The sequence below is a fragment of the Artibeus jamaicensis genome, unplaced genomic scaffold, assembly GCF_021234435.1.
Source record: "Artibeus jamaicensis isolate MK-2021 breed Jamaican fruit bat unplaced genomic scaffold, CSHL_Jam_final scaffold_537, whole genome shotgun sequence".
NCBI lineage: Eukaryota > Metazoa > Chordata > Mammalia > Chiroptera > Phyllostomidae > Artibeus > Artibeus jamaicensis.
In genome coordinates, this window is record NW_026522047.1 from 45,127,093 (window position 1) to 45,139,605 (window position 12,513).

Here is a 12,513-nt window from a genome sequence, read left to right on the forward strand (position 1 = left end):
TCCCACCTCCCCCAGCTGTTACTATACTGAGCAGCTGGTGACCTGGTGGGTATTGCCTGCTGTGTGCCTTTTCCCTGATGTGTGAACGGCTGGGGGCGGGGCCCAGGGTGCCAGGCTCCGCCCAGCCCAGGTATAAACCAGGGTCCCAGCCGTGGGTGGGATATACTGGGGTCCCACTGTACAGCCCTGGAGCACTGTCTCAGAGCCTTTGAACTAGGACAGTGAACAAACCAGACTTGGGCCCTGCCCCTTCAGAGCCTACAGGCTGAGGACACACTGTCATTGAGCAAACTGTCACAAGGAAAATGAAAGTTGGAAAGGAGGGTAGTTGAGGAGTTGTGGGAAAGGGGCATAAAATATGCACCCTAGAGAGACCATCCTGAGGAAGTCCTGACAGCCAGATGACAGGCAGGGGTACCCCAGAGAGCACTGGAGACAGGGAAGGAAGGCTGAGAAGCCAGGAACATGAGACCAACACGGGGAGGTGGGAGGTCAGGCCCCATCACCAGGAGGGCTCTTGCTGGTCTAGGGTTGGACTTTGGAACCCTCACAGCAGTAGGAGATCTCCAGTTCGGTGCAGGCGAGGGATAGACAGGTGCAGCTGTGTGGGTGAGCAAGCCAGGAGGCCCTTAGGAAGCAGCATATGTGGAATCTCTAGTACCCAGACCTTGTCACGCGTGGCTTAGCTTGGTTCTGTCTTCCTCAGGCACTTCTGATCAAACTTCTTCCTGTGCTTAGATGTTCTGGGCTCCTTTCCCACTGCTCTCTAAACACTAAAAACAGGGCCCAAAGAAAACACCCTATAGTAAACTCATTGAACATTAGGTAAATTATTGGGTATCAAGTATTGCCTCCATTTTTTTTTTAGATTTTATTTATTTTTAGAGAGATGGGAAAGGAGGGAGAAGGAGAGAAAAAGAAAAATCGATGTGCAAGATAAACACTGATCAGTTATCTCTCACACGCTCCCAACCAGAGACTGACCTGCAACCCAGGCATGTGCCCTGACCAGGAATCAAACTAGTGACCTTGTGGTTGGCTGGCCGGTGCTCAATCCACTGAGCCGCATCTGTCAGGGCCAACCTCCGTTCTTAGTGCTCAACTTCTACTGCTCAAGGAACAGAAATTTACTTCATTTGTGCATGCGTGTACACACACACTCAACTTATCCAACAGCCAACTTGAATTTTAAGGTAAAACTCCAGAGAGCAACCCCTGCCAGGTGGTTCGGTTGGTTAGAGCACCATCTTGTATGCAATAAGATTGCAGGTTCGAGCCCCAGTCAAGGCACATACCTAGGTTGTGGATTTAGATCCCCGGTCGGGGCATGTATGGTAGGCAACTGATCGATGTTTCTCTCATATCGATGTTTCTATCTGTCTGTCTCTCTCTCTTTAAAAAAATTAATAAACATACATCCTTGGGTGAGGATTTAAAAATTAAAAAACCCAGAAGCAGTCAGTACAATAATGAAACAAGATAGTTTGCCTTTTCATATTGTTCTAAAAGTTCCAGCTAAAGCAATATGATAAGAAGATATGACATTAGTACGAACAAGGGAACTAAGTAAGTGTTCATATATAGATACATGGCTTTTATTTGCACTTACCATTTCCTGGCATGGACTAGCCAGGAAACAGGATAAATAAAGAAGAAAAGAGACCTGGGACTGTATGTAAACAACAGACCTCATAATTGAAACACACCGTTGACCTTGGCTGTCCTCTGGTTCTGTCCAATATGAGTGAAGTATTGGCGAGCAGCTCTCCCACAGTCTGAACTCAGGTCCGACAAGACTGTGGTCACAGCTATTGTACCTAGGTCTTGGTGCCCAGGTTAGGAGTAGGAATTGAGAATGGGAGGAAGCCTCAACTTTTCAACTCTGAAACAGCCTGACACTCAGCCATGGTAACTTCTAGCCACCCGGGAGTCCAGCTTCTCATGCCCATCCTTGGAGGATCCATCACCCAGTGAGTTCTGGAAATAGCTCGTGCTCCCAGGAGTGGCAGAGACCAGGGCATAGATGCCTTGGTTTAACTCCATACATTTTCTCCTTCCACAAGCCCAAGCTTTCTCCCTTAAGCAGCCCTTTGTGTGCAGGGTAGTTTTGCTCTGACTCTGCCCTTAGCTGGTTTCCTCCTGTGGGAAAGAACCCCACCTGGGCCCTGAGGGCTCTTGCTCCTTTTCCCTCCCAGCATCTCACCTGCATGCCTCTCTGTGCTTTGGTTTCAGCGCTCAGCAGAGGAGCACTCAGCTGAACAAGAAGAGAGCCATTCCTAACCAGGTAGCCAGCCCTTGGGGCCACAGCTCCACACTCGGGGGTGGGGGTGGGAGGGCACTAAGGAACCATTGAGCCTTGAGATGGCACCTGGCGTGTGCATGCCCCACCAGCTCCTCACCCCTGCAGCTTCTCGAGTCCACTTAGGTTTTAATGCTTTGGGAAACTGGTCTGAGAACCAAAGCTCTGGCAGGCCAAGGGGGAAGGATTTGCAAGGCTCTATCTGGTAAGGCCCTATCTGAACATCCAAGACCATGGTTAGAGCTTCACCCCCTCAGGACAGCCCAGTCATCCATGGTGTCTGCAGCCAAAATGGGTTTTTGGCCCCAAACACTTGGAGCCTGTGGGAGGCGGCGTTGTGACAAGCACTTCTGGAGAGGTCTGTGGGGTGCTTTGACCGCACACCTGGGGAAACCCGAAGCCACATGCAGGGGTTTGTGCCTTGATACTGTGCCCCAGCCAGAGGCCTGTGAAATAAGAACAGCTTTATATTTACCAGTATTACGTACTTTTTTGTTTCTGAAATTCATCTTGGCAAAAATTTCTACCAGTGTCCCCTGCTTCTCCACATCATGCAGTGGGGGTGGGGATGGGGGCTCTATTTATCCTGCACAGTTATAGAGCCCTCTGGAAAAGAAGGGTGTGATCACTGCATGATTTTTTTTGTGCTTGTAGATATGTATGTTGTTGCTTTTTTGTTTTGGGAGATGATAATGAATTAAATATTAACATCATGAGTATAATTAATAGCATGTAACTTTTTCTTTTGCTGTTTTTTTCTCTGCTCTTCTCTCCTCCCATTTTTGTGCCTTTCCTGCTTTTTCTCCATCCCCTCATGTCCCTTATGTCTCTTTTCCTCCACCTGCTCTTCTTTGATTTACCCACAATCCTAACTTTGCATTTTCAAAGGGGGAGATCTTGGTAAGTACCCACTTAGTGTGGTAGCAAACATTAGAGAATGTAGAAGTGGTGGAGATCCCCCACCCCTTAACATTCCCTTCCCCTCAAAATAAAAAAGCAACTAAAAAACTAACCTAACCCCCCCCCACCCGTGCCCAGTGTCACGCTGCCCTGGGCATTAGCTGATGCATGCAAACACTAACCTGACCGCCCTGATGGGAGGCCCACCCCTCCAACCCATTACCAACATGTCGACTTGGTTTCCTGTAGGTCAGGGATGGCAAATAATTGGCTAATACCCCTCCCCGCCCTCCTCACATCCCTCTCAGGGAAAATTTTGCTCAAGCTCTGCTGGAACGTCCACTGCTGCCACTTTGTCTCCAGTTACCACTTCTGAGCTCATGGCAGACATTACTAATTGATCTAGCACTCTTTCCCTTGTGCCTCTCCCTGTCATGTGCCCATGGCAGACACTGCTAACCAATCCTGGCATTCTTTCCTAAGCATGCCACTACTTCCCATGCTATGGCAGATGTGACTAACTGCCCAGGGAATTTTTTCCCACACAATAGCTTTGTATGTGACACACTTCCACGACAGACATGACTAATTGATGAGGCAACTCTATTGGATGCTGCCACTGTCCTGCCTCTATGGTAGATACATGATGGATTAGGCTGTTCTGTTCTACTTGCCCCCTTCACCTGTGGCAGACGTCACTTGTTGATCCCAGCATTTTTCCCACTAAAACTAGAATTCTTACCATAGGACTTAGGCAGCTCCTACTCATTGATGGGTATGGCCCCCACATGAGTGGTATTTGCCATCCCTGTTGTGGGTTATACTTTTCCTCCTTGTGTGGCCCAGCCCAGGGGGAGCAGGTGCTGATCACATCTGAGAGTTGAGCTCTTTTCAGTGTGTCTGCCTCCAGGCAGCTGGCTTCAGCCCTGGCCCTACACCCTGGCGAGCATAGCCTGGGCCTCCATCCTGAACAGCTGCCTCCTCCGGGGTAGTGTGCGACCACCAGCCACTGAGGCACTGGGTCCCACTGCTGCCCTCTAGCAGGCATCTCCTGGGCAACCCAGGATCTTGCCAGTTGTGCCAAGGGCCTAGAATTCTCTTGGAAGATAAAGAGGAATGTATTGTCCTTACACCCTGATTCCACTTTCCCACATGTCACTTCCAGCATTCTTTGAACTTGAATGATTTCCTGCCTCTAAACAGCCCAGGGGTCCCGGGTCTCCCAGCCAAGGTTGCCTTATCTGCCTTGGTGACTAGGGCTGTGACCGTCCTCTGGGAGGAGGCTGGCCTTTCCTGCCGGTGGGCCCCAGCTCTGTTGCTTCTCGCCTGCTGCCCACGCTGTCCCTGTGGCCTGTTCTCCCACCCCAGCTTGCCTGTTGCTGTGCCCCATTGAGCGGGGGAGCCCTGCCTACCTCTTCAGTCTCCCCTGCCCACAGCACTCCTGTCCCCCGTCATTCTGACCCAGTTGCCTTGGGCACATCTGCCTTTTGGACGAGCAGGCCCAAGTGCTCCTGTTTCTCTAGACTCAGCGCCTGTCTTTGCCACCCACAGCTTGCACCTCCCCAGACTGAGGTTCTGTCTCTGACCCCAGTCAAGCTCCCATAAAGGCAGCTCTCTGGGTGGCTCAAGACAGCTCTCAGGGGCTTCTCCAGGTCTGACAGCAACCTTCTGCCCCCAAGACTCAGGTGTGTCATTCCTGCTGTGGCCCTGCCTCATATACACACACCCTGCAGCACAGCCATGGCCCTGCCTGCCAGCTCAGACCTCTATTGACTGAGGGTGGAGTCAGACAAGACAAGCCAGACCACCAGGGAGGGGGTGGATGGGACATAGCTGCCCCTTGGATCCAGGCTGGGCCCGAGAGTGTGGAGGTCTGCCCATGGGAGGATTTCTCTGGCGAGGACTAACAGCCTGTCATTCCACTGCCCTTATCTTCCCTCCCCTGACTGTCAATCAATGACTGACCTGAAGGTTAGATAGAAATATCCACTCTGTGGGCCTGGCCAGGACAGGCCCCGCCTACCCCTCGGGGAGTAGAGGAACAGGTGTGAGCGGAGCCCGGAGCTCTGGGGCTGGATGAAGTGCAGGGGCTTCTCCCTGGGTCCTAGGCAGGAACACCCTGGACCTGAGTGCGGGAACCATCCCTGACCCCAGCATAACCAGCCTCCCAGCTTTATCTGGGACTGTGGCTATCTCCATGACTTGAGACTTTTGGTGATAAACTGGGGGTCCTGGGAAAATGGGCGAGTTGGTCACCTTGCTGCCAGGGAAGATACCATGACCTTAACGGGGCTGATAGCCTCTGCCCCCTTACCCACCAGACAACCTGTGGCTGAGCAGGTGCCAGATGTCACTGCTCCCTGCTTGCAGAAAGACTCCAAAATGCTGTCTGATCCCAGGGAGAGAGAAGCCTATGCCTTCCACCTAATAAGTGCTTCCAGGTGGTGTCTCATGCCATCTCCAGCCTGGGCAGAGGCTTCTGCATGGTGCAGTGGTCTCTGGGTGCTGTGTGGCCACCTCAGTCTTGACACTCTGAGGCTGAGAGCCTAAGTCCGGCTCCAGGAGGGGAGAGGGCTGGGGGCTGGTCACTCTGTTAAGATTATGCAGGCTTAGGGGCAGGTCAGAGTGGGCAGGATTTGGCCCCTCCTGGTAGCTGCCCACTAGGAAGGCATATGGGCTCCAGAAGCATCCCCTAAGCCCCATCTAGAGTGCTCTTGCTCCACCCCAGTCTGGGCTCCCAACACCAGCTCTTCCCAGCTGCTTGTGGCTACTCGCACCCACCCTCTGCAGGTAGGCCTAGTCTGTTGCTTCCTTGGCCCCAGGCAGCACTGCCTGTGCCTGCACATGCTGCCCACTGCCCCAGTCCAGAGTGATGGGGGGCTCTGGCCCACATATGCCTCTGTGGCCCAGGAGGCTGCCTGTGTTTAGCTGTCAGGTGAGTTCCCCGAGCAGGCCTGGGTTCTGCCTCTCAGGTGGTAGCCACTGCCTGATGACGCCCATTGAGGGGGTCTCTCAGCCTGATGTGTTGGGCAGAGAAAACTGGGATTGTGAGGCTTGAGTCCAGCATGGAGAATATTCCCTGCAGTTTCTCTGGGCTTAAACCTTCACCCCAGGGCTCTGGATGGAGGCATCCCTTCATCTTCATACTCTGAAAAGAGCCGGCGGGGAAGGGAGCTCTGGGGTGGGGGCCATCAAAGTAGGTACTGTGCCCCCTAAGCATCTGCCCTGGCGACCCGTGCAGATCAGCCAGCAGAGAAGAGAACAGAGTGAAGGCTGCAAGCCAAGCCTCTGCCCGTGGCTCCTGAAAGAGGAGAGAGAAAGAGCTACTTCATTGTGTGGGTGACTCTTCCAGCCTTACACTGATAGCTGCCTTCCAGAGAGCATGCGGGAAGGGCCCAATGGCACCCTCCTACCCTAATTACAATACTTCCAGTGTCACATTCCATGTGACATGGCCCCACACACAAGCCTGGCATTCCTTCTCTGGGCCCCTTTCAGCAGGCATACCTTTTGCCATCTGTGCTAACTCAACCTAACTCTAGGGGCCACATTCCCTGTCACCTCATCCTGGGCATGTGAGTGAGTTAGCAACTGTCCACCCAAGTGCCCCACACTGGTGTCCAATGGGAAGTGATTGTGGCAAAGTGAACTCGGGTTGGCTGTCTCTGAGCTGGATGTATCTGCCTTGGTCCCTGGCTTCCTACCTTGCTGGGGCGAGGGCCTGGCTGAAGTGCTGGGGGTGGGCTGGGCTGTATGGTGGGTCCTCCACTGAGCCGTGCCCTTCTCCCCAGGTGATCCGCAGAGGCTGGCTAACCATCAACAACATCAGCCTGATGAAGGGCGGCTCCAAGGAGTACTGGTTTGTGCTGACAGCCGAGTCTCTCTCCTGGTACAAGGATGAGGAGGTAAGTGGCTGCTAGGGATGGGGCCATCGGGTGAGAGCAGTGGTTGCTCACTTGTCACTCGCTCTTGCACTGTTCATTCAGTTATTTCCTCATTCACTGACTTGCTTACTGGTTCATTCAGGAAAGGTTCTGAGCACCACTGTGCCTCAGAGCTCACCAGTGGGATGGTAACAGCCAGGGCGAGAGGGTATGCCAGGCATCGCATGTCCTGTTCCAGCCCCTCATGGCTCACTGTGGGGTCCAGCCTGTGGAAGAAAGGGGGATGGGGAAGGGACCCACCAGTAGGCTGGACACTGACTCCAGCCTCCAAAGGCACAGCAAGGGGAGGTTCTGGCGCTCAGAGGGAACACAGCCTGGGACCAAGGACGCAGGCTCACAGCCAGGCTGCTGGGCTGCTGGGGCTCCGTGGTCTACAGACTATATGGGCTCAGCCAGGCCCTTAGCCTCTCTGGGCCTCTGTTTCCTCATCTGTGAAGTGGGAAGAACAGCCCCTAACTACCATGAGGTACTTAGCTGTAGTGTCTCTTCGGAACATGACACACATGCCTGTCCTGGTCAGGACAGAGGGACAGCACCAGGAACAGTGGCCACAGGGAGCAGCACTGCAGGCCGCTTGGGGCCGTGGTCTCCGAGACCTGGGGTGGGGCGTGAGCTGTGAGCCTCTCCTGGCAGCACTGCTGGCACTGCTGTCAGGTCCCCGCTCGGCCTCTTCTCTGGCCCGCCTCCCATCCTGCGTGGCCCGTTTCTCTCTCAGTGGAACAGTGTAACTGTGAAGGCATTCCTTAGGTTCCCGTGACTGCTGTTGTAGGTCAAGGTTGCCAGCAAGGGGCACTGTGTTCCTTTCATTTTCCTTGGTTGCCTTCTGAGAGAGCCACAGGCTCTTCCTGTTGGCCAGAGCAGCGTTAGGTGTCAGTGACAGAGACCCAAAATGAAGGCATTTACAAAGATAGAAGTGTGTTACTAGTACGTGTCCTTGGTGAGCTTGGTGGCCCTGTGCTGCAAGGCTGCCCAAGGCCTAGGCTTCTGTTTTTCTGTTACCACCTTCACTCTTGGCTCCCCTCATGGTCCGCTGCCCCTGCGCCCATCACCATGTGGCCTCTAGCAGCCCCAAGAAGGGAAATAAGGGTGTTACAAGAACATGCCTGTATTGCCCTGTTCATGTGTCTCTGACCAGGATCCAGTCACACAGCCACTGTGTCCTACTCATCTGGGAGGGCATAGCCAGCAACCCCGCCCAGGTGCCCTCGGAGAAGTTAAGCTTCTCTGGTCACCCCTGGAGCCTCTCCTCCTGGGTGTCCTCCCCTAAGGGGTTTGGGAGGACCCCCTTCAGAAGTGGCCCGCACCAGAGGCCTCACTGGCAGCTGACACAGCCCAGGGCGGGCAGGCCTGGGCCCCATCGTGTGTATTTCTCCCAGGCTCAGAGACAAGGCAGGTAGAGCTCCGTGAGGCCCCTGGCTGGCTCTCTTGTGTTCGAAGCCCTCTGAGGCCACCTCTCTGTGGAGAGGAAACCCTCACACTTTGTCAGTGAGAAAACAGGCTCCAGTTGGTGACTTGCCCCATGTCACAGAGCAGAGAAGGGGCCCCATGGATGGGTAAAGGGCACCAGCTCCCTGACCCAAGGCTGGACCAGTGCCCCACAGCCCAGGCCAGGTGTGCGTTTCTCCAAGGGAGGGTGTTGGGGGTGAAGCCATCCCACTTCCACGAAGCCAGACACACACCCCTGGGTGTTCCAGATACCACAGGAGCTCTGAGTCCCCAAAGGGGAGGGACCCTGTCTAGGTGGCTATTTTTAAACAAAGGCAGGGGGTTGTCCGGGACCCCACAGCTTTGTGGGTTTGGATGTGGAGGGCGGGTGAGACCAGGCGTTCCTCAAGGGACCCTCGTGGCCACATCAGCTCCCTAAAATGGCCGGGTGAGGGGTAGGGTGATGCTTTCACATTATTTCCCTCTCCGCCCCCACAGTCTGAAACCCAGCCTGCTCTGTGGTTTGTCAGCTGTCAGGCAAGCTCAGGGCTGGTCCCTGCCTTTGGGCTTGGGGGTCCCCAGGACCTGGTGCTGGTCTTGGGCCGTCGTAGAGGGGCTGCGGGGCTCCACCCTCAGCCCGGTTCACTGCTGGTCGCCGTTGCAAGTCGTTTCCTAAGCTTTTCTTCTTGGACTCCAGGAAAGGCCCTTCATTTATCTCTCACCTGAGGGTTGAAAGCAGGAGCCCCAGACTCTCCCGTGGGGCCACGGAGGCAGGGGAGTGTTGGGAGGAGGGTTGAATACCCGCCGGCGGTAATGAGAACCAGCAGGCCTGTGTGAAAGGGGCCTTGTGTGTGCCCCAGACACAAAGCAGGCTCAGCTCAGGAGGGGTAGGGGGCGAAATTCTGTGCCCCTGCTCATGTTAGGAACCCAGCGGGACCCTCCGAGTCACACATGGCAGCCACTCCCTGGGGCCGAGCCTCCTTGAAGAGGGGGGCAGGACACCCGTTTCTTTATTTTAAAAAATAAACAAGAGGAGGCGGTTACAGCAAGAGGTAGGAGTAGGGGGGTGGTCAGCCAAGGCCCCCAACCTCACAACTGGTGTAGGGGCTCCCTCTGCCTTCCCTGAAGCCTTTTCCCCCACCCAGGCCCTTCTGCTGGACTCCAGAACCTCCCATCCAGGTCTCCAGCCCAGTGGGAAACAGGGTGGTGGGCGATTGCACTCACCTCCAGCTCTGCCTCTGCAGGATGGCAGCAAGTTTGGGGGGTCCCTGTCCCGATGTGCTGCTGGCCCAAGCCCAGCCTAACCAATGTGCAGACTACTGTACACATTCAGAGCCCCCTGAACAGGTAGTCTGAACACTGGGTTGGCGGGGCTGGCTGTCCATCCTGCGGGCCCCCCAGGCAGCGGCAGGGCCACTGTGCTTCAGCACCTCTGAGCAAGGCAAGGAAGCCACTGCTCCATCCGTGACAACCCGCTCTAGCTTTTCTGACGTGGCAAGGCTGGGCTGGCTTGCATCTGGTTTTCAGGAAATCCTAAGGCGGGGGAGGTTGGGAAGGAGGGTTTGAGTCCGTGGCCTCTTCGTGCGGGAGACAGTTTCCTTGGGGGTCGGGGTGGGGGCGGGCGCACACACGGCTGTGTATATGTGTGTGTGTGTGCGCGCGTGCGCACACTCACTGGCAGCATCAGGAAGGCAGCCGCTGTGCTCTGGGCGGAATCTCACTGTAAACAGTTCCAGATGTGGCAGCTCGCTCAGGGTCCAAAAGGACTGTGACTCAGTTACTTGGCCTGGCTGGCTGACTAGAAGCTTCCTGCCTCATGACACAGCAGAGTGGGGGCAGTGAAACCCTTTCCACAAACTTCCAGTCAGTACTCCCACCCTGGCCTCTTCTAAAGCTCCCCAAACTTCCTGGGACCACTGCTAACACCCTGTCTTCACCGCCCTTCTTCCCTTAGGCTCCAAGTCTGTAGCCCGAATGGGAGGGTGGGACTCCCATCTTCCGGGGCACTGGGCCCCTCTCCCTGCCTCACTGATGCTTCGTCTGGAGGCCTGGAGAGCCTCTGTGTCCTGCTTCCTCCCTGCCCAGAGCTTGGTAGGCTGACCCTGGAACCATGAGAGAGAGAGACAAAAGAAGCACTGCCTCTCGGGGTCAGCACTTTGACACAGAGAATCAATTCTCACCTCAAACAAGGAGGGCAAGACTCCTGTCTGCCTTTGACAGAGGCAGAGACCGAGGCGGAGTGGAAGTGGCTTGTCCAAGGGCACAGGGTTAGGGAGGACAAGCTCTGCTTCCAGTGCCAAAGGACAGCCCATGCACATACCAAGCCTGATGCAGACTCCTGTGTGTTCTGAAACTCCAAGCCGATACCCATTCACCAGGGAGCCCCATCCATCACTGTGGCTGTCCTTGAATTTGAAAGCAGTAGCCATGCTGGGCTTCTTTCTGTGGTTTTCTGGCACACAAGGACCTGAGAGATGGAAAGAAGCAAACTGCTGGGTGAGGGGGCAGGTCTCTCCTCTGAAGTCACCCAGGAAGTGAAAGGCTAGGAGAGCTGAGGAGAGAACCTAATTTGGGGCACAGGTCCCTGTGTGGCCCTGGCAGCCAGCTCCCCTCCCTTAGCAGATGCATCCGTGGTTGGGCTGGGGAGGGTTCCATGAGCTGGAGGAGGAGCAGCACTTCATGTCAGTCCTTGGTCCTTAAGCTGCTGTGGGTCACCTGGGTGTGGGAGCTGAGAACCCTGATGCCATGCTCTGGTTTCCTGATGTGAAAACCCAGATAGCAAGTACATGTGCACACCTGGCTCCTGTGAGGACTAACAGTGATGCCCTGGCCCTGTAGATGCTTAGCCAATGACTGGGTGAGCACTGGGTCCCAGAGTGCCACTTGCCAAGCCCACGTTCCTGGCGGAAGGACCCATTCCCCCTGGGCTGCTTCCCCAGCAGCTATCAGTAGGTACTTCCTAAAAGAAAATTCCCTTAGGAAGTGAGTGACATGTGTCCTCTGTGGCTTTGGGGCTCAGGCATCAGCTCCTGGATCATCTGAAACCCCATCCCTGCACCTGATCCCCTGCCTGCCTCTCTCTGTGCCCCTGTCTTCCTCTGTAAATGGGAGCACAGTGGTAGCTCACTTTCAGGCTCACTGTGACGAGGTAGCTGAGTTAACAGTTCATTTCCTCAGCCCGGAGGAGAGAAGTGGTTGGAACTGGAGAGAGTCAGAGCTGGCCAGTTTTGAGTGTCCTCTGTGTCAGCAGTAACCAAAATGGACAGGAACTGAGGGGTCAGTTTGGGTGACAGACTGCAACCTAGTTCAAAAAGCAAGATAGAGGTGTGGTGTGGTGTTGTGTTGTGTTGTGTTGTGTTGTGTTGTGTTGTGTTGTGTTGTGAAGCACCAGGGGGAGAAGTAGGGCCGGGAGGATGGTGGGCTGAGGTCAGGGCAGGTGTTGTCAAGGAGGGAGCCACAGAGGCATGGGGTGTTCCAAGGCAGAGGTCCCAGATTGCAAAGGTCCTGGATAGGAGCTTGCCTAGGATGTTCAGGGGATGTTGAGGAGGCCGGCGTGTCTGGGGCCAGGGGCAGCAGTGATGGATGAGCTCATCTGAGTGCAGTGGCTAACACGGGACACAGCAAGTGTTGGCAGTAGTCCTTGCAGCAGAGTCCAGCCCTGAGCAACCTCAGGTCTTCAGTTAAATAGCGCAGGGTGACCCGTGCCCTTCTGCCCTCAGGAGAAAGAGAAGAAGTACATGCTGCCTTTGGATAACCTCAAAATCCGTGACGTGGAAAAGGGCTTCATGTCCAACAAGCATGTCTTCGCCATCTTCAACACGGAGCAGAGGTGAGCACCCATGGGGTCCGAGGGTGAAGACCTGTGACTTCCTTCGGTTATTCAGCAGCATCCACTGAGCACTTGAGGTGTATTTATAGTCCCTGCACTAGGGCATCATGTTCTAG

At 54.9% G+C, this 12,513-nt stretch overlaps 1 protein-coding gene across 12 annotated transcripts in view; it reads left to right on the forward strand.

Moving 5' to 3' along the window:
* The window catches only part of DNM2 (dynamin 2), a 90,545-nt gene that overhangs the window by 69,149 nt on the left and 8,883 nt on the right, over positions 1-12,513 (forward strand). For 5 of the 12 annotated variants that reach the window (XM_037153953.2, XM_037153947.2, XM_037153949.2 and 2 more), the window contains exons 13-16: positions 2,233-2,284; positions 3,188-3,199; positions 6,991-7,104; positions 12,288-12,397. In XM_037153953.2, the coding sequence (XP_037009848.1) occupies positions 2,233-2,284; positions 3,188-3,199; positions 6,991-7,104; positions 12,288-12,397 (288 nt within the window). Of the gene's footprint in view, positions 1-15; positions 46-2,232; positions 2,285-3,187; positions 3,200-6,990; positions 7,105-12,287; positions 12,398-12,513 lie in introns of all 12 variants that reach the window. The other 7 variants (XM_053658574.1, XM_053658570.1, XM_053658572.1 and 4 more) reach the window with 3 other exon arrangements.